This window comes from Ooceraea biroi, chromosome 8, assembly GCF_003672135.1.
Source record: "Ooceraea biroi isolate clonal line C1 chromosome 8, Obir_v5.4, whole genome shotgun sequence".
Classification (NCBI taxonomy): Eukaryota; Metazoa; Arthropoda; class Insecta; order Hymenoptera; family Formicidae; genus Ooceraea; species Ooceraea biroi.
In genome coordinates this window covers 8,491,744-8,510,262 of record NC_039513.1, presented here as the reverse complement: position 1 = coordinate 8,510,262, position 18,519 = coordinate 8,491,744, and the positions used below count along the sequence as shown (strand labels likewise).

At 44.1% G+C, this 18,519-nt stretch overlaps 3 protein-coding genes across 11 annotated transcripts in view; 1 reads left to right on the top strand and 2 right to left on the bottom strand.

The window, feature by feature from the left end:
• The window catches only part of LOC105275687 (Down syndrome cell adhesion molecule-like protein Dscam2), a 98,384-nt gene extending 86,160 nt beyond the window's left edge, over window positions 1-12,224 (top strand). For 2 of the 9 annotated variants that reach the window (XM_026971588.1, XM_011332711.3), the window contains exons 14-30: window positions 1,928-2,078; window positions 2,636-2,784; window positions 2,936-3,067; window positions 3,222-3,522; window positions 3,640-3,818; window positions 3,898-4,067; window positions 4,146-4,284; window positions 4,368-4,485; window positions 4,560-5,008; window positions 5,303-5,484; window positions 5,742-6,135; window positions 6,328-6,456; window positions 6,536-6,688; window positions 7,021-7,229; window positions 8,073-8,226; window positions 8,311-8,413; window positions 8,772-12,224. In XM_026971588.1, coding sequence (XP_026827389.1) covers window positions 1,928-2,078; window positions 2,636-2,784; window positions 2,936-3,067; window positions 3,222-3,522; window positions 3,640-3,818; window positions 3,898-4,067; window positions 4,146-4,284; window positions 4,368-4,485; window positions 4,560-5,008; window positions 5,303-5,484; window positions 5,742-6,135; window positions 6,328-6,456; window positions 6,536-6,688; window positions 7,021-7,229; window positions 8,073-8,226; window positions 8,311-8,413; window positions 8,772-9,021 — 3,362 coding nt within the window. In that variant the 3' untranslated portion in view covers window positions 9,022-12,224. Of the gene's footprint in view, window positions 1-1,927; window positions 2,079-2,635; window positions 2,785-2,935; window positions 3,068-3,221; window positions 3,523-3,639; window positions 3,819-3,897; window positions 4,068-4,145; window positions 4,285-4,367; window positions 4,486-4,559; window positions 5,009-5,302; window positions 5,485-5,741; window positions 6,136-6,312; window positions 6,457-6,535; window positions 6,722-7,020; window positions 7,230-8,072; window positions 8,227-8,310; window positions 8,418-8,771 lie in introns of those variants that run through there. The other 7 variants (XM_026971590.1, XM_026971591.1, XR_003406866.1 and 4 more) reach the window with 6 other exon arrangements.
• LOC105275685 (tropomyosin-2) lies at window positions 10,083-14,015 on the bottom strand. The gene is made up of 6 exons (XM_011332703.3): window positions 13,608-14,015; window positions 13,397-13,530; window positions 13,060-13,248; window positions 12,768-12,843; window positions 12,547-12,679; window positions 10,083-12,441 (listed from the first exon to the last, which is right to left on the bottom strand). The coding sequence occupies exons 1-6, from the start codon at window positions 13,845-13,847 to the stop codon at window positions 12,359-12,361; spliced, it is 855 nt and encodes a 284-aa protein (XP_011331005.1). The 5' UTR covers window positions 13,848-14,015; the 3' UTR covers window positions 10,083-12,358.
• Window positions 14,016-14,780: 765 nt separating this feature from the next.
• LOC105275690 (tropomyosin-2) lies at window positions 14,781-18,504 on the bottom strand. The gene is made up of 7 exons (XM_011332718.3): window positions 17,854-18,504; window positions 17,314-17,610; window positions 16,946-17,079; window positions 15,783-15,971; window positions 15,604-15,679; window positions 15,396-15,528; window positions 14,781-15,307 (listed from the first exon to the last, which is right to left on the bottom strand). Exons 2-7 carry the CDS (start codon window positions 17,551-17,553, stop codon window positions 15,225-15,227), a joined length of 855 nt encoding a protein of 284 aa, XP_011331020.1. The 5' UTR covers window positions 17,554-17,610; window positions 17,854-18,504; the 3' UTR covers window positions 14,781-15,224.
• Window positions 18,505-18,519: the final 15 nt, after the last annotated feature.

Here is an 18,519-nt window from a genome sequence, read left to right as displayed (position 1 = left end):
TTTTGAAATGCGTCACAAATCATTGCGTAGATAATTTTTATTTTTGTGAAAAAATCCGTTGTTACTTGTCTCATATTTCTTTTCAATATTGGTTTATAACTTTGTAATAAAGCATTTCTAAGCAAACTCGATATAAGAATTTTTTCTTATTTCCACTAGTAGAATATGCTCCCGCAGTTTGTCGGTTTAAACCCGGGACACCCTGTATATACAGGGTGATTCGTATAAAGTGACCGATTTAATTATTAGTGAAATTTGAAGACATATGAAAAAAGAGTTTATACCGATATGTTCAGTACAAAGGGGGACACCATATAACGGATACGATTATTTTATGAGTGGAGGCGTTGAGGACATTTCAAAGTCAACTTCTTTTTTTTAATGGGATGCTGTATTTTTTATTTTATAGGATAGTAGCCCTTTTTAATATAAATTCAATGATACATTACATAAAAACATTCAAGGTCAATCAAGGCCAAAAATACATGATAAAATAAAATTCAAATGTATGATCTGTATATCCGTCTGTCGTTCGCTTTGGCTCTCAGTATGTCTAGGTCTATGTTTATGAGCTGTGTTTTCTTTGGAAACTGCTATCATAATGTTATTATTACGAAGATTGTAAGGACAAGTGATGAAGTGTTTTATCATGTATTTTTGGCCTTGATTGACCTTAAATGTTATATGGTGTCCCCCTTTGTACTGAACATATCGGTATAAACTCTTTTTTCATATGTCTTCAAATTTCACTAATAATTAAATCGGTCACTTTATACGAATCACCCTGTATGTGTGTGTGTGTGTGTGTGTGTGTGTGTGTGTGTGTGTGTGTGTGTGTGTGTGTGTGTGTGTGTGTGTGTGTGTGTGTGTGTGTGTGTGTGTGTGTGTGTGTGTGTGTGTGTGTGTGTGTGTGGTGTGTGGTGTGTGTGTGTATACAGGGTGGCCCATTTAAATTTATAGAGTCGATTTTTTAAAAAACTAAAAGAGATACGAAAAAATGTTTCAGACAGACATGTCACGATTTCGAGGGGGACATAAGATGATACCATTGGTTTGACCTTGAACAGTCGTTTGAAGGTCACGCGAAGATCACCTTCAATTTCTTAAATTGAAACCCCAACTTTTTATTGCAGATTCTTATTCTCCATCGAAAAGTAAGTAACTTTTGTCTGAAACATTTTTCCGAAAAATGTCATCTTATGTCCTTAAAATGTCCTCAAAACTCATCTTGAAGATCATTTTAAGGACATAATATTACATTTTTCGGAAAAATGTTTCAGACAAAAGTTGCATGTTTTCTCGCGTAGAATTAAAATCCGTAATAAAAAATACCATGTCTCATTAAAAAAAAATTTCAGACCGGAAGTTAGAATTCTGAAATTTTTTTTTTAATGAGACATGGCATTTTTTATTACGGATTTAAATTCTACGCGAGAAAACATGCAACTTTTGTCTGAAACATTTTTCCGAAAAATGTCATCTTATGTCCTTAAAATGATCTTCAAGATGAGTTTTGAGGACATTTTAAGGACATAAGATGACATTTTTCGGAAAAATGTTTCAGACAAAAGTTACTTACTTTTCGATGGAGAATAAGAATCTGCAATAAAAAGTTGGGGTTTCAATTTAAGAAATTGAAGGTGATCTTCGCGTGACCTTCAAACGACTGTTCAAGGTCAAACCAATGGTATCATCTTATGTCCCCCTCGAAATCGTGACATGTCTGTCTGAAACATTTTTTCGTATCTCTTTTAGTTTTTTAAAAAATCGACTCTATAAATTTAAATGGGCCACCCTGTATATATATATATATATATATATATATATATATATATATATATATATATTTAAGAGGCATAATGCCTCTTGCGGTGAATCTTGTTACGGATATACTCACATTTCTCCGTGCTGCTCTGCGGCTTTACAGCATCCCCCTATTTCGCGGCGCCGTCGCGGCTTGTGACCGTAAAGAAGGGTGACACGACGACATTGCACTGCGAGGTACACGGCGATAAGCCGGTCACCGTTACCTGGCTGAAGGGTGGCAAAAGCGAGCTGAATCCCTCGACGAATTACCGGTAAGTCGAGATTAGATCGCTACGTAGAAGCCCTCGAATGGAGCTCGAATGGGTCGACGGACAGACGCGATAATCGATATCGCGACGAATTAACGGAAACGGGGGCGAAATCTCCGGCGCGATTTTCGCGAAAATTCATCCTGCCGTTCGCATAGGTTCGTCGCGCTGCGTTTATGGCGTGCGCGCCGCATTATTCCCGATAAATCGATCCGTGTCCAACGGAATTCGCCAAATGAGATGTAACGGTTGAAATATTAATAATGATGCATTCCGGGGCTAATTGGCGATGTACAGTCGACCGCACGAAGTGATATCCGCTCGAAAAACGCCACTGTTACGCGCGTATGCGGCACTTCAAACAACGCCGAACGCGTAATCGGTTTATTCGATTATGAACAAGAAAATGCCAGGACGTTTTGTTGTTCCGCACTGCGTTTTTGCGTTATATATCGCACGCCACTTCCGACGCGACGCGGCGCATGAATATTTCATGGCCGTCATTGTCGTCGCCTTTCACGGAGCTTTTTAATGAACTTTTGTAAATCCGCTGCATAAAGCGTGGCGGTGAAGCAGGAAGTAACACCGGACGGCGTCATCGCGCAATTGCAAATCTCATCGGCGGAAGCGGCCGACAGCGGCGCGTACTTCTGCCAGGCGAACAACCTTTACGGCCGCGATCAGCAGCTGGTGCAACTCCTCGTGCAAGGTACGACGACCGCCGGTTTCTGGGTCAATTTGCTCCGATATGGAATAACTGAATCAGCAATGTGCCACTCTTGCGCTATATGTGCACATACATATAGCGCTCGGTGTGAGTGCATTAATATCGAATTAATATCGAATTCCGCACGTTTTAGAGCCGCCACAGCCACCGAATGCCATAGAAACCGCCATGGTGGCGAGTCGCAGCATTAACGTTAAGTGGCAGCACAAATCGCAGGACACCAGCGAGGTCACCAAGTATATTCTTGAGTACAAAGAGGGTGAAGGTAAACCGGCGAACATGGACTTGTTAGAGTAATATTAGAACAATACGAGACGCATATTTAAATGCATTTTGCGATTGTTGGTTCAAAATTCGCTTCTCTCGATCGCACAACGATCGAGGTAAAACTTGGTACCAATATTCGCGAAACTTGCTAGGCGGAACGTGGGAGAAGCAAGAGCTTACCGGGCCACCATTGCCGTACGCGGCGTTAATCGACAACCTAAAGCCCGCTACGAGATACAAGATCCGCGTAATAGCGGAAGGGCCAGCGGGCCGATCGGTGCCCTCGGCGGAGCTCGTTGTCAGGACCGATCCGCAGAGACCGGCCGGTCCACCAATAAACGTCGCGGCCAGAGCCCTGTCCTCATCCGAGATCCTCGTCACTTGGTCACCGCCGTCACCCGACCTTCGTCATGGTGACATACAGGGCTTCAATGTCGGCTACAGAGAAACGAGGTATTCGATTGCGAATTTCGAATCCGAGAAAAGGATTTTTCTAGTAATCTTAAAATCAATATAATAACGTTCGCGAAACGAAAATTGAGTACTACGACGGGGATGTTTTTGTTTCAGCTCGAACAATCTGTCGTACAACTTCAGCGCCGTGTCGGGCGACGGGGAGGAAGGTGGTGGCGAGCTGCGGCTCACGGGCCTCAGGCCTTACACCAGATACACCCTGGTGGTACAAGCGTACAATCAAATCGGTCCAGGACCCCTGAGCGAACCGCTGCTCACGCAGACCTTGGAGGATGGTGATCGTTGAATATTTTACGAATTTTTATTTGCTTATCGCGTTCTTGCCTTCTAAGATGAATTTCTTGCTGCTCGTAGTTCCCAGCATGCCACCGAGCGACGTGAGATGCGCGGCACTCAGCTCCCAGTCCTTGCAAGTGTCCTGGCAGCCTCCGCCCAATACGCACAGCAACGGCATCATCCAAGGTTACAAGTTGAATTACGAGCCGATCTTGGCGGACGCGTGGCGAGGGGTGGATGAGATAGAGGTGATTATTCTTCGAAATTGATCGTTCCTTCCGGGGTGTGTCCGGTAATCTTGATTAATTAGTCAATTCCCTGATTAGGTTCGCAAAACAAGCACCCTGACGATGGTTCTAACCGGGTTGAGGCGCTACACTAATTACAGTATCCAGGTCTTAGCGCATACCAGGATCGGCGACGGCGTGCCCTCCGCAATGATTTACTGCCAGACGGAGGAAGACGGTAATCTACTTGACATCGTTACATCGGAATCTTAATCCCTCATGCTGGACTTCGGTAAACACTTTTTATCATTTTTTATTTAGTGCCTGGCAGTCCAGCCGACATCAAAGTAGTCGTGAGCTCGCCGCAAGCCCTCTTCATCTCATGGCTACCGCCGCTCGATCCGAACGGGGTTATCACGAAGTACATCCTTTACACGAGGTATCTTTCAAAGTAAAAACGAAATTTCCCTCCAAACCACGAATACGTAAAAGACAAGAGAACGAATTCCGCAGACTCGTCGACGGCGGTGAGTTCAAGCACGGCAAAAGGCAGCTGCCAGCAACGAGCACGAACTTCGAGGCGACCGATCTGCAGCAGCACGTCGAGTACCAGTTCTGGGTGACCGGTAGCACGCGGGTGGGCGAGGGTCAGAGTTCGAGGGTGGTCGCGCAGGTGCCGACGAATCGGGTGCCGGCCAGGATCACGTCATTCGGCGGGCACGTGGTGCGCCCGTGGCAGAGCTCGATCACCTTGGCGTGCAACGCGGTCGGCGAGCCTACGCGGGAGTGGTTCAAGGGCACCATGGAGCAGATACGCACCGACACTGCCAGGAACGTGCGGATCCTGCCGACCGGCGAGCTCCTGCTGTCGAACCTGCAGTCGCAGGACAGCGGGAACTACACCTGCCAGGTGGAGAACTCCCAGGGCAGCGACAAGCTGCATTACACCCTCACGGTGCAAGGTGATCATTTCGCGATTAATGCGCGCGCGGAACGAATAGCGAAATGCAATTAATTTTTGAGTATTACATTAATTAAGCGAACGAGATGCGGTAATCGTGAATAATAATTTGCCTAATGACAATTGTTTGTTCGTTTGTTCAATGCTGTTACAATATCATTATTGCCGTGCGATTTCGACGGCAGTGTTTCGCTAAATATATTTTAATGAGTCGCTGAATTAGTTTGTTTCATTCGAATTTGGCGACTGGTAGCAGAATAGAGTAGTGCACTTTAGAATAATCCAATCGTTGCAGTTCCACCCAACGCCCCGGTATTGTACGTGACCAGCTCCACATCAAGCAGCGTGTTGCTGCATTGGAAATCAGAGAATAACGGTGGTGCGCCGCTGACGGGATACACGTTGTATTATCGAACTGCTCATGGTACCCTCGATGAGCTACAGCTGTCTCGTCACGCTACCAGCCACGAGCTGAAGGTAAATTCTTGATTAATCTGCAATATTAATATCTCCCCGCTTAATTGCTCCAAACACAGTCAGATAATTACAATAAATTTTATAACAACGAATAACAGAGTGTACACATAACACGATTTAATTAGTACGCGCAGCCAATGTATTCGGGCAAATTGAGTACCAAAAATAAAATTGTTCAAAAATGCACGTACAATTTTTCGTAAATACCAAACCGGTCAGGAAAATGGTCACCACTAGTAACTGCAATTTTCCAACAGGGTCTCCTATGCGGAAACACGTATCAGCTGTACTTGACTTCGCACAACAACATCGGCAGCAGCCCGTCATCGCCGGTGCTCTCGGTTCGCACGCAGGGCCAAGCACCGGGAATTCCACCGGCGGCTGCCTTCCTGAGCCCCAACTCCACTACCCTGGTGCTGCGTCTGCACATCTGGCCCGACAACGGGTGCCCCATAAAGTACTTCGTCATTCAGTACAGGCCGATAAACGAGTTCCACTGGACCCTGGTCTCGAACAACGTCAAGATGCAGCGGCGCTACGTTGTAACTAATCTGGCACCCAGCTCGGTCTACCAGCTGAAGATCGAGGCTCATAACGTGGCCGGTAGCAATCAGGCGGAGTTCACGTTCGTGACGCTGACGAAGGAGGGTGGTAAGTCCTGAAATACACCGGATTGGCAGTTCGTAACTGAGAACACTAACGTAACGTAACACTTGTTTCTTCCGTATTATTCTGAGGTACTTGAAGATGCGCCTGATGCCATCCGATGAAACTCTATCACGTTCAAACGCTTATATCCAAAAGCACTGTGTTTCTGTAACTTTGCAGAACCACCACCCCCAGGACTATCGAAGCGAGGGATGACCTCGGTGATGCCGTTCTATGCGGATGTCAAGGTGATGTTACCGTTGATCGTGGCCACCGTTGCGCTGGTCGCCGCTGCGGTGATCGTCGCCTTTCGCTGGAAGAACAGTGAGTCCAATTCGAGTTTTAATACGTGAAGGAGGAAAATAAAAAGACACAGGAATTAATGGGTTAATGCGCTTGACAGGATACTTAGGGGGTCACGTGCAGCGACCGATGAAGGAGTCGCAGGAGAACCAACAAAACGCCGAGACACAACGGGAACGTTATTACGCTACTATACACAAAGTGGCCTTGCAGCAGGCGGCAAGCACTGGCGCGGGCCCTGATAAGATTCCAGGTGAACCTTTGTTACGATATGGACACCCAGCAGGTTTGGTACTATAATTATTGTTGCGCAGGTAAGAGCCGGCCGCCTCCAGCGCCGCTCAAACATAAACTCAAATTGCTTGTAAAAGCAAAGAGCTCTAAAGAAAATTGCCTTGAAAAGTATCGATTTATTATACAACTCTGAAAGTCGAGTCTTGAATTGAGACAAGGACTCTATCAGCGCCTTCAAATTCAGTTGCAAGTACAACAAAATAATGTTGAATGTGCTCGAGACGGATGGACGACTGAGACAGTTAGCCCGACGCGATTTGAAAGGTAGGCAATGCCTCTGATGGGTTACAGAGACAGCGGAGGACATTTCGCCGTACGCTACGTTCCAGCTTTCGGAGGGTGGCGGGGGAAGCCTGGCAGGATTGGGCGCGCTGGGCGGACTGGGAGGCGCGGCGGAGGCTACGGCCGGGCTTCATCCGAACAACACGCTTCTCCACAGCTTCATGTATCACGAGCACGCCATGACCGAAGGATGCGCGAGCCCACCACCGGCGGCGGCGGTACGTGCACAGTAAAAAATAAAATGTTAATTTTAACATTTTTTGCATGTCCCAGAAAGTCCACTCTAAATTGTAAGTTAAAGTAACTCATTCGTCATATGTTACTTCTTGACAAACTAGAAATGTTAAGTAATTAATACAATACTTTACATTTATTTTTGTTATTGTAACTTTAAGTGTGATGTAAAAATAACATACAAAGTAATTGAAAACTACATGGAAGAGAAGTTACAATAACTCATCAGAAAAGTTGATAGAACATTTTCGTTCATACAATATGAACATTTACTTTTTATGTTATATTAACACATGATAGTAATTATTTCAACTTAAATTATTTTTGATAGAAACATTTAATTTTAGTAAATTTGATTATTTTATATGTCGAAGTTCATGATTATTTGAAGATTTACTTTAACTTCTTTTAGAATGTTAAACTGACTTTGTGACATGTTGATTGTTTAAAATTATTGCGTTAAAAGCATTTCAAATAATATTCCATTTCTAAGAGACATACACAAAATGTTAAGTTATGAAGTTAACATTAATGTAACATATAAAATTGGTATAAAAATAATAACATATCAGTTGTATGTTAATTTTACATTGAAGTAGTAATCAAAACATGGCAACACAAGAAAATTTTAACATATGGACGCACAATTTTTAACGGTGTGTCAGGCTTTGGTCTCTATAAAATCTTGAACGAGTCAAAATGTCGCGCAATTGTCGGGCATTCATATCAACTGACTCCGAGGTCGAGCATGAAGTTTGCGCAAATGTTGGCCGATTAGGAATTAGACACAATTAGAATAACTCCCGTTATGAATCGAATCTCGACAGAGCATGAAGAGCGTCTCGTCGAGAAGACGGCAGCAGAGAAAACAGCAAACCCCGGGCGATGTCGAGAGCGACGAGAGCGAGTCTGACCCGGACCAACTGATAAGCTCGCGCACGGAATCGTCGAATCAACTGGACGCTGGCAAATTAAAACATAGTACGTCTTGATGCAATAATTTAAAAGAATTCATCTCTTATCGAGTGTATCGATATATCCTGAACATGTTACTCATTTTTTCAGTTCGCGCGGTTTCGGACTTTATCTATCACGGCACGTCGAGCACCTCTTCGGACATCTCGCCCATGTCGGAACAAAAGTCACTGCCGCGAAGGGGGCGGTCAAGGTAATGACTCAGAAAGCTCGCACTCGCTAGCTTTTCCATTATAACTGTTCAAAGTTTCAAGTCACCAAGAAAATATCAGGGCGCAGTGCCAAAGTACACAAAAGCGTTGAGCGGTTCTGGAACTTCGTATCAAACTCAGATTGCCATTGCTGAAATAATTAAGTATCAAAGATCCTGCGCACCTAGCAAGATCATCGCTTAAACTGTTCACGAGGCATTAGGTATACCAAAGTAATCGCGGATCTGCGTCGCGGAACCGTTCAACTATTTATTCGTCACCGCAACTTCGCAACTTCGCTCATCTTTGCAACATCCATCAGTAAGTTCTCGTCTGTTTCTCTTGGCTGTCTCGCGTAAGATGGCATGTTCCCAGCAGGAGCTCCCTACGTACACTACTGCCGCCGATCTCGGTCGCGGAGACCGCGTTCGTCGGTGGCAATCAAGGGGCGGTGGTGCCCACGCCAGGGAACGGGGACCGACCGGAGCTCAGCGAGGCCGAGTGCGACATCGATTCCCTGAAGAAGCTGAAGCTGGGCCTGAGGAGCTCCCTGTGGTCGCGGCCGAGCACTCAGAATAATCCCTCCTCGGATTACTCCATCGCTGTCTAATCTGGCTATCTCTCTCTCCTTCTCTGTCTCCCGCGCCCCGGTATCACACCCTCACCATAGCGATCACCCCTCCTGGCCCTGTCCCTCGAGTCCGTGGGCCAAACGTTAGGTAAATTGATCTCTTCCCTTCATGTCCGTCGTGGATTCACCCGTGGCTACGCTTACTTGCGTCACGGGACATGTTTCTAGCGACGATAGGTAAATTACGTTCTACTCGTTAACGATGATCGAATAGAGAGAGACGTGCATAGATAAGATCGCTAGGAGGATCGAGGCAACGAGGATGGACGGGTATAGAAGAACAGACGCGTCGTCGTCGAGCCAATGGAGAGAAAAATCACACGCACGCACTCGCATACACACACATACACTTTTCGAATTTATTAAAGTCTTCACTCTCAACATTGTTTAATTGAGCTGTCGTGACTCGATTTACGACTGTTTTTGTAACGATTTTACGATCGCAAACGCGGCTTTCGCATTTCTCGCGCGCGTTAGCTCCTCCAGGATATCTAGTCAATAATGCATAGCCGATGAGGGGTGCGGGGAGAAAATGTAGATTTGTTCTTCTATAAACGTATTTCCTCGTTGATCGAGTCGCGCGAGAGCTGGCCGGAAAAGCCGGCGTCCGACAGCGTTTTCGAGAGACGCATCCTCCTCGTCTGTGACACGAGGCGCCAGATAATACACGTGCGTGGAGTGCGTGAGTGAGTTCCGTGTCCGGATGCGTGGATGATCGCCGAGTCGCATGTGCGAATGCGTGCCAAAACGACAATTTGCTCAGACCGCTGCGAGTCGTTCGCCAGCGGGCGATCCATTCGAGACCAAAGACTTAAATCGTACGAACAGAGCACGGGAGAGTCCTTCGCGTGTTACGAGCGAGAGACGTGGCAGGCTTGCATCCGCGACACCCTCATCGAAATTATTTTCAAACGACGAATTTCTCCTTTCATTTGTGTCGATTTGTCACGTGCATAAATTTCACGCCGCTTTTTGCATCCTAAATCTTCTCTTATCGACTATTTCTGTGACATTTATTGCAATATATTGTTTATACATGTCCAGCTTGCACATTACGAAAAGTGTTTCCGTTTTTCTCTTCCGTGTGAATGCGTAAGAAAGCAGCCCGAAGCTCTCGCCACCCCGAGGATGATGCCCGTCTGTATTCGGCGCGCAAATATTAGAATCATAATGAAATATACGAAAGCGGATCGGAGAAGACACCGCGACTCTCCCAAGTCTCCAAGACGGATCGTCGACGGTTGGGCTCTGTTGTAAAGTTTATATATGCGTACGAATAGCACCGTTGATTACTTTAAGTCCGTTATTAATTCTAAGACTTCTATGTAGAATGTTTTTCGTGCGCGGAGCGCGATACGATCGCGAGGGAATCGAGCGCCAATTGAAGCGCCGAGATCACGGCGAGATCGCACGTGAATTTCGATCGTGGATTTCGGTAGAAGCGCTTGAAAAAAAAGAGAGCCGCGAATAGTCGTCTCTCCTCTCATTCTCTCAACATGAATTCTCTCCTTCTCTCTCGCTCTTGTAATGTCGCGCACCTCGACACTTCGACGACCACGACGCGGCCAATCCCACTGTCATGCGACACAGGTCGAGCGCCAATTGAAGCGCTTCCTCTCTATCAGACTGAAACTCGAAAGTACTAATGAAATTGCCATTAGTGTTAATTAAACGCGCGCACGTGCTACCACGCGCCGAGAGTGCTTCCGATACTTCCACACGACACTGCCATTACGCAGACTACTTTACCAGACTACTTTTACGTGTAAAGTACCGCTTTGAGATCGCTTTACACGCTGCGAGACCAACGGAAAAAAGGAGCGTTTTGTAACTTTTATCTGGTCAAAGTAACGTTCCTGCCACTCGATTTCCAGCCCTCCCTCTTTCTCGACCCCACTGCCGACAAGCGTCGCTCTAAATAATTAAGTATACGGTGTTTTATATTCGAATACCTGTGATGGCGTATATACACTCTTCTACTTCTCAATTAATTCGAGCGCTTTAAGGGGATCGCTCCGGATTTACCGCAGACACACACACATACATGTGTATTATATACACATCGAGGGTAACTTTGATCTCACGGGAACTGAGAGAAGTTAACGAGAATTCTGATCGCGCCGCGAAATACCGCGAGCGATTTTTCTTCGAGATTTCGTGTGAAGTAACCAATGCCAATGAGTTTGATGAAAGCTGCGTGCGCGACACTACGAAGACGAGGCCACATATACATAATATATATACATAGTTATACGTATATAAATACATATATTTGAGTACACGGGCATCAAGGCGCGTGCATACCGCATGTACGACGCTACGTTACGTTACGTTAATGTATATAAGGGAAGCACGTCAATCAAACTCGTAGTGTTCGATTAATTCGATGATGGGACGACCTTCGGAGTGGACGAAGCGCGATTCGTCGTGGCGCGGTTGCCGGACACTCTCTCGTCGACACGATTTTTGTACATTTTTCTTGCGTCATGGAACCGGACCGAGTTCTGTCAATCGATCCCTCGTCGCAACCCTCCCGGGACCAGTTCTCTTCGTTACCGTAATCGCGCAAGGATCACGCGAGGATACGACAGCCTCGACAACATGGAAACAAACGACCAACGATCTCGGACATCAACTGATCAACGAATTTTTTACACTGCGACGAATTTTTTTACACGAGCCAAATCTCGATTAGACGGTCTTTCTATTTATCTGATTGCACTCGACGCTCTGGGACGCTCAGCAAGGTCTCGCGACAGGGTGGTTTCGGTCGGTTTTTTTGTTGGACGCGACGAAACAGTTACACGGTCCTCGAAGGATGATGCGGTGACACAACTCAGTGCAACCCACATCACTCTCAGCGATAATCCGTGCAGCTCGGAGAATGCACTTTAATTGTTGCATCGATATGGATGGAGGCAGGTGAACAAATCAAACGGACAATTGTTACTTGTGACTACGATTAACGTCATTGTAAAAAGGGGCAGGAGTGTAGTGCGAGATTGCACAGGAGTCGTCGCAAGGGCTCTCGATGAAATTCTTTCTCCGTTCTGCGATCGGAGGTTGTACGATTAAAAAAAATGTGCGATTTAAATTTAAACTGTATTAAATCTGTGGTACGGCGTTTCGATGCATTGTGTTGATCGTAGAATCGATTAAATAAATTGATATCGTGTAAAGTACGAAGGGTGTATTTATTGAACGAACCTCATGAGATGATGTTTATTAAACGTGCACATGAGAATTTTATGATTATATTTATATTCGTGAAAATCTCTCGAAGAGAAATAACGGATTCCTTTATGCAAAAATTGTTTTAGTATCCCGTTAGCTCAGAGAACGTGGAATCCAGATCGTCACAGATAAATTTGTATTTTTCCTTCTCTTTCAACAGGTAATCTAAAATATGAACAATAATTAAATAATTGTTAATATACTATATTGATGAAAAAAATGAAAAATTAATAAAACTTTACGAAAATATAAATAGAATATGATTATCACCTTCTCTCTTGTCCATCTCTTTCGTGAATATCTTGACGGTCTTCTCGGCGATTATGGCACGTTTCTCGACAGACTTTAACTTGATTTTTAATTCTTTCAACTGTGCTTTAAACTCCTCCACCCTTTGATTAGCCTGCGACGAACAGTCTTATTTTATTCTTTCAATTTTCAGAATACACAGAATAAAAAAAAATATGAGACGAATGTAAAAGAATTTTTACTTTCTCCTCAGACACCTCTAAAGATTTTAATATATTGCCGACGATGAATAATTCATCTTCCCTCTCGAGAATTTTCCTAAAACAATGCAATGCAAAAGTAATAACGATTAAAAGATATCCACGCGAGGCTTATTGATTATATAAAGTTTCCTCGCAAGGATATCTTTGAAAACAGGATACGTTTTGCGAAATGCTTTAGACAGTTTAGACAAACTGAGAATAGACGAGAAAGGATTCAGCAGGAAAGAAAGAACGCAGCCTCTATATTTAGAGAATCGCGTGCGATACGTACGCCTCGCTCGATTTAACCCTTTCCTCCGCCGTCTCGAGCTCGTCCTCGACGAACGCCAATTTTCTCGAGATCTCGTCGGATTTCGTATCGGCGTCCTCAGCAATAAGCCTCGCCTCCTTCAATCGTGTCATCAGTTGATCCATTCGTTCTTCGTCCTGCTTGCTCCTGTTCTCCAGGACTTTGCAGATGCTGCGTAAGGATCACTTTACGATTATAACGCTCTCGTGACAGATACCAATGAAAATTCAAATCCTAATTATTAATGTTGAAGAAAAGAATTTTACGTATGCTGTAGGAAAAAATATGCCAAGGAAAAATTTAATGTAGATATTTGTACCGCTTTGCATCTTCCGCGGTCTCCATGGCCTGCGCGAGCTTTGCTTGAGCCGACAAACGTCGCTCCTCGGATTTCTCTAGATTCTGCACGCGCTGCTGCATTTTCCTATTGAGCACAGCCAGCTCCGACTGCGTCTGCAATTTCGCGATTGATAAAAGGCGGAATGTGAAACGAATCAATAAAGCGCGATATACTTTTCTGATTCACTGACCACGATATAGATCCTTTCCTTCATCTCGAGGCTCCTGTTCGATCTTAACAGCTGCGTCTTGCTCACTTCCAGATCGTGCTCCATTTGCACCAGCTTCTTCGCCAGTTCGCGAACCTCATCCCGAAGCTTCTCTTCCCGCCGATTTGCTTCCTTCGCCTGTTGATCGCACAGATCAGCTTTGTCCATCGCGAGATCCTTCTCCAACTTCAGCGTTTGTAGTTGTTTTTTGATAGCGTTCATGATTCCGCTGGAGGATAATTGCAAAAATATTCTTCTTTCAAACCGAATCAGTAATATTGCGTTAATTAAATTTTTGATGAGTTTACTGATCCTGCGAATTGTTACGCTTATAATTAAATTATCTTAATAATTTGTAATGTTTCACAGGAAGATTTTATTAATTAAATCTCTCTCTCTCTCTCTCTTTTTATCGTGAGGCTATTCTTCGAATAATTTTTTATATTTCTATGATTGCTGTTTTTATGTTTTATATCTTTTTGTTAATTAATGATGTTCTCGCGACATTTCTTGGATACATGTACATAAAACACTTTCACTTTGAGATCTCCTTGCTGAGTACAACAATAATGATTAAACTTAATTATATCACGTTTTGTTAAACAGAATTTGCAAACGACTTTGGAAACGAGTGTGTGAAGCATCAAATGCAATGCTCGCGGGTTACTGTACTCAGTGACCGATGAGGACAATGCTTTATAGGCTCAATGCAATGCAAAAGAAGAAAAACGATCGACGCTTTAGTTAGGCTCAAACGAATTCTTGGACTTCTTAAAGCAACGGTGTGCTTTATCCCGATGCTTGTTGCCGATCGCAGATACATCGTCTAAACATTTATCTTGCACTATATCTACTCGGTAACTATCACGTATTAAAATATATTTCATGATAACGTACATATTTTGTGATTTAAGATTAACTTTCTGCATTCCAGTAATATTTGTAACGCACGGTAATAAATGGTAAAGTATTATTATATGTCTTTTTCTAATCTTAATATTTTATGACAATATTATTTAAATCAGAAATAAATATTTTAAATGTTTAAGATGTTATGTACAAAAAGCATAATTCCTGAATAAAATCAAAAAGTAATGTCCATCATTTCTGTTATTTATTAGCAATCCGATACATGAGGAATAAAGACACACAAAAGAGAATTCGTGGTACCGTTTATTGAAAATACGCATCTTACATAGAATGATAAAAAGGGCGCGCGGTATCGTGATCTTATGCGCGCATAGCGGATGTCAGCAAGTCCGTCCAACGCCTCTGAAAGAAAAGAAGATAGACGAAACGGTGAATCTTCGATCGACATAGCGAACCACGAGCGACCGTGAACCAGTTGCCCGTCGATCTTGGCAAGCTGTTGCACGAAGCGAAGCAGTTTTAATAGCAAGCGGTATTGCATGCCTTGTCCATCAATGGATTATTGCGCGAAGCGGATTATTTCGAACGTCGCTCATGGCACTTCGCACGGCAGAACCACTCGCAGCATCTAAGCGCGTTAACGAACGTTACACGTTCACGAACAAGCGGAGAGAAGCGTGGGAGCATAACGAGAGCGAAACAACGTGAGCCTGCTTCTCCATGGGACTGCTAGTATCCTGTCATCTCGGCGAACGTCGCGTCCATGTCGTCGCAGACCGCCTTGTACTTTTCCTTCTCCTCTCTGAGCTCGTCTGAAATAACCGACAAATCATTTAATTGAATTAATTAATTAAATATAAAATCGAACAATCGCATAAATCGTGTAAATTTCATGCTTACCTTCCTTCATGTCCACCTCCTTCAGCAACGTCTTGACTTTTCTCTCCGCGGCGACCGCCCGCTTCTCCGCCTCCTTCAGCTTCTTCTTCAGGGATTTCAGCTGCAACTTGAAGTCCTCTACTCGTTGGTTCGCCTAAAATTGAAACAATCGAGAAGCAACGAGGATGCGAGGGGTGGTAGGGTCCGCAGCGTAATTGTATCACGATACCTTCTCTTCGGATACTTCCAGAGACTTGACGATATTTTGCACGATGAAGAGCTCGTCCTCGCGTTCCACAATCTTGCTATAGGACAGATCGTTTCCAGTGAGACAATTTTTATTAGCGCGCACTATCATGTAACTATCATGCGTAAACATTAACTGGCAATTGACAATTGATTGCGTACGCTTCGCTAGTCTTCACCCTCTCCTCCGCGGCTTCCAACTCCTCCTCCACGAACTGCAATTTTCTGGCTATCTCGTCGGACTTTGCGTCGGCGTCCTCGGCGATCAAACGAGCGTCCTTCAGCTCCGACATCAGCTTTTCCATACGTTCCTCGTCCAAGCGACTTCTTTCCGTCAGAACGTTGCACATTCTGCGAAGGGAAGGAAAGACACCCTTAGAAAGGATTTCTGATAACAAGACGAAAAATATTCTTGACTAATTTAATCGTATTACAAGTATAAAAAATATGAAAATAAAACAATTTTTAATTTAAATCAGTAATTTCTATTCTTCTCTCTCGAATTAAATAAGATTGTCTTACTGTCTTGAGACAAGAGTAACATATACAAATTTATGCTTATATATTCTTGTATGTAGAATAATTTGATATTAGCGCCACTTTATAGTAGGCTTTGTCGATGTCGACGCATCATTTTCTCACAGTCGCTCGTCGACTCGGCGCTTCTGCGTCCTTTATTCGGGTAAAACGGCCAATATTTATGTGTTGCAATCGAAAATCGGGAAAGTGTTTCTGTTATTTACAATGAATAAGTGCAATACTCTACAAGAAATATTAAAAGATATGGAAATGTAAGTAAGTATATACAATATACTTACTTGAGAAATAAGATTCGAGATAAGACATTTCCATACCTTTTAATATTTCTTGTAGAGTATTGCACTTATTCATTGTAAATAACAGAAACACAGAAACACTTTCCCGATTTTCGATTGCAACACATAAATATTGGCCGTTTTGTGCAGATTCTACAAATTCTCTTACAAGAATAGAATAAGATGTCTTTTAGATCTGACAATATTCTGAAATCAAGAATATTTTGAACTTGCTAGAAATTTTTATCTAAATCCTTCTGAGAAAATTAATGAGATAGCACGAAGATTATTTGAATCTAGATTTTCGAATTTTCTATTCAAGATTAAAATATGCTTCTTTTCAATAATAAATATGATTGTCGCTATAGCGATCTTATTTTATGATAGATTAAAGAGTAATAGCATTAAGTCCAGAAATCTTTTCTGTGGGTGCAGATTGCTTAGATATCTTCTTCAGATTTTTGAAAAATGGAAGATTCTAATGCATCATTTGCGAAAAGTGATGACGACCTCTGCGCATCATCCGCGAGTTCGGTCGCACGCCCCAGCTTCTGTTGGGCGATAAGTCGCAATTCCTCCTTCTTGGTAAGACTCGCCTCGATCTCCTGCACCCTCTTTGTCAGAACGGTGCGATCTTGCTCTGCCTGTTGACACATGATCGTGATTGACAGCAAAGAAGCAAAAACTTCTCAGGTTTCTTTATTCAGTAAACAAATGTCCAAGAAAATTTGAAGTTTTCTTATTATAGATTGCCTTCATTTTCCTGAAGAATTTTATAAAATTTTATTATGAGCTTCCGAAGATTTGCTTACTGTAAAATTTCGAATTTATCATAAAGGCAAAGTCTATCCAAGTCTATCATTGTCATCAGTACGCACTCTAGACCAAGATTTCTCGCAGTGTTCCAGATCGGCGGTCGATTGCTCGAGATTAGCCTTGGAGACCGTGTAATCGCGCTCCAATTGGATCAGTCGTTTCTGCAAGTCCCTGAGATCATCGTTCAGCCTATCTGCCCTTATATCCTCCTGCTTCGCCTTAGTTTCGTTGACTTCGACCTTTTCATTCGCGGCGTCCATCTCCAGCTTGAGCGCCGCGATTTTCTTCTTGATCGCCTCCATCGTGACGCGCGGTTTCCAGTTTCTCCCTTATCGATCCCTCTGATTAATCTCGCGAAGCTGCAACATCAATTAATTCTGATCCGGCTATATCTACGTGATCTACTCGCGCACTTAATCAGAAACACTGATCGTTGCAGATTGGTGATAGCTTCGCCGCGTTATCCCGGATAACCGTCTTCTTCGCGGAAATGTCATTACGTAAACGAGAGAGAGAGAGAGAGAGATCCGGTTTGCTTTAATAATTCTCGAATATGACTTCAAAAAAGATATATTCTGTGATAAATAAACAGGAGCTCGTACCTCAAATACAGAGACAGGAAAGGAGGAGGCCGAATGGTGAAAGCGAGAAGCTCGGTACTGCTCGTCGCGAGGTCTCACCCCGTCATGCAATAAATATCACCTGCTATCAATCGCGCGCGCGGAGATCGCGAATTAAGAGATCGCGACCGATCTTACGGCGGGACCGTTTAATCAATTTCGGTGCTGCCGGACGAGCAGAGAAATTCCTACTAAGGGGGACAACACTCACTGTGATCGTGGCGGTGATCCGCGGGGAGAATGCACGGATGCCTTCGACAGCTAAGCTAAAATAAAACGAAACCGATCGGCGACGGTGGGCCACCGACCACCCTCCCGGACTCCCCGATCCAATCCAGTTCTATAATTGCTTGGGGACTTTGGCTGTCGTCCCGAAGCCTTACCCTCCGGGCCCTCCGTCGGTCCATCTCCTCGTCGCCGTACGTAGCTGTCCGCGAAACGCGATATCCGTCCGTTCCCATGCTATTCTCGGCCCCCGAAAAGAATCCCGTTCCCCATTTTCAACCGACCCACGTAATCGACTCCCCGTTGTAAACAGCCATCGTCAATCCTCGCAATTGACATTACGAGCCGCTAAAATAGGGCTCACGATGCGAGAATCCGCTTCGAATCATCTCGCCGAGTAGAGCGGGAGCCCTATGAAGCGGC

Bases quoted from the DNA above. Each gene is read 5' to 3' on its own strand.
- LOC105275685 (XM_011332703.3), bottom strand. From the start codon at position 13,847: ATGAACGCTATCAAAAAACAACTACAAACGCTGAAGTTGGAGAAGGAT. The intron at 13,249-13,396 runs GTACAAATATCT...ATCCTTACGCAG, and splicing joins ACCGCGGAAGATGCAAAGCG to CATCTGCAAAGTCCTGGAGA. The intron at 12,844-13,059 runs GTACGTATCGCA...GCATTGTTTTAG, and splicing joins AGGGTTAAATCGAGCGAGGC to GAAAATTCTCGAGAGGGAAG.
- LOC105275690 (XM_011332718.3), bottom strand. From the start codon at position 17,553: ATGGAGGCGATCAAGAAGAAAATCGCGGCGCTCAAGCTGGAGATGGAC. The intron at 17,080-17,313 runs GTGCGTACTGAT...ATGTGTCAACAG, and splicing joins GCGAGAAATCTTGGTCTAGA to GCAGAGCAAGATCGCACCGT. The intron at 15,972-16,945 runs GTCGTCATCACT...TTCCCTTCGCAG, and splicing joins CTCGCGGATGATGCGCAGAG to AATGTGCAACGTTCTGACGG.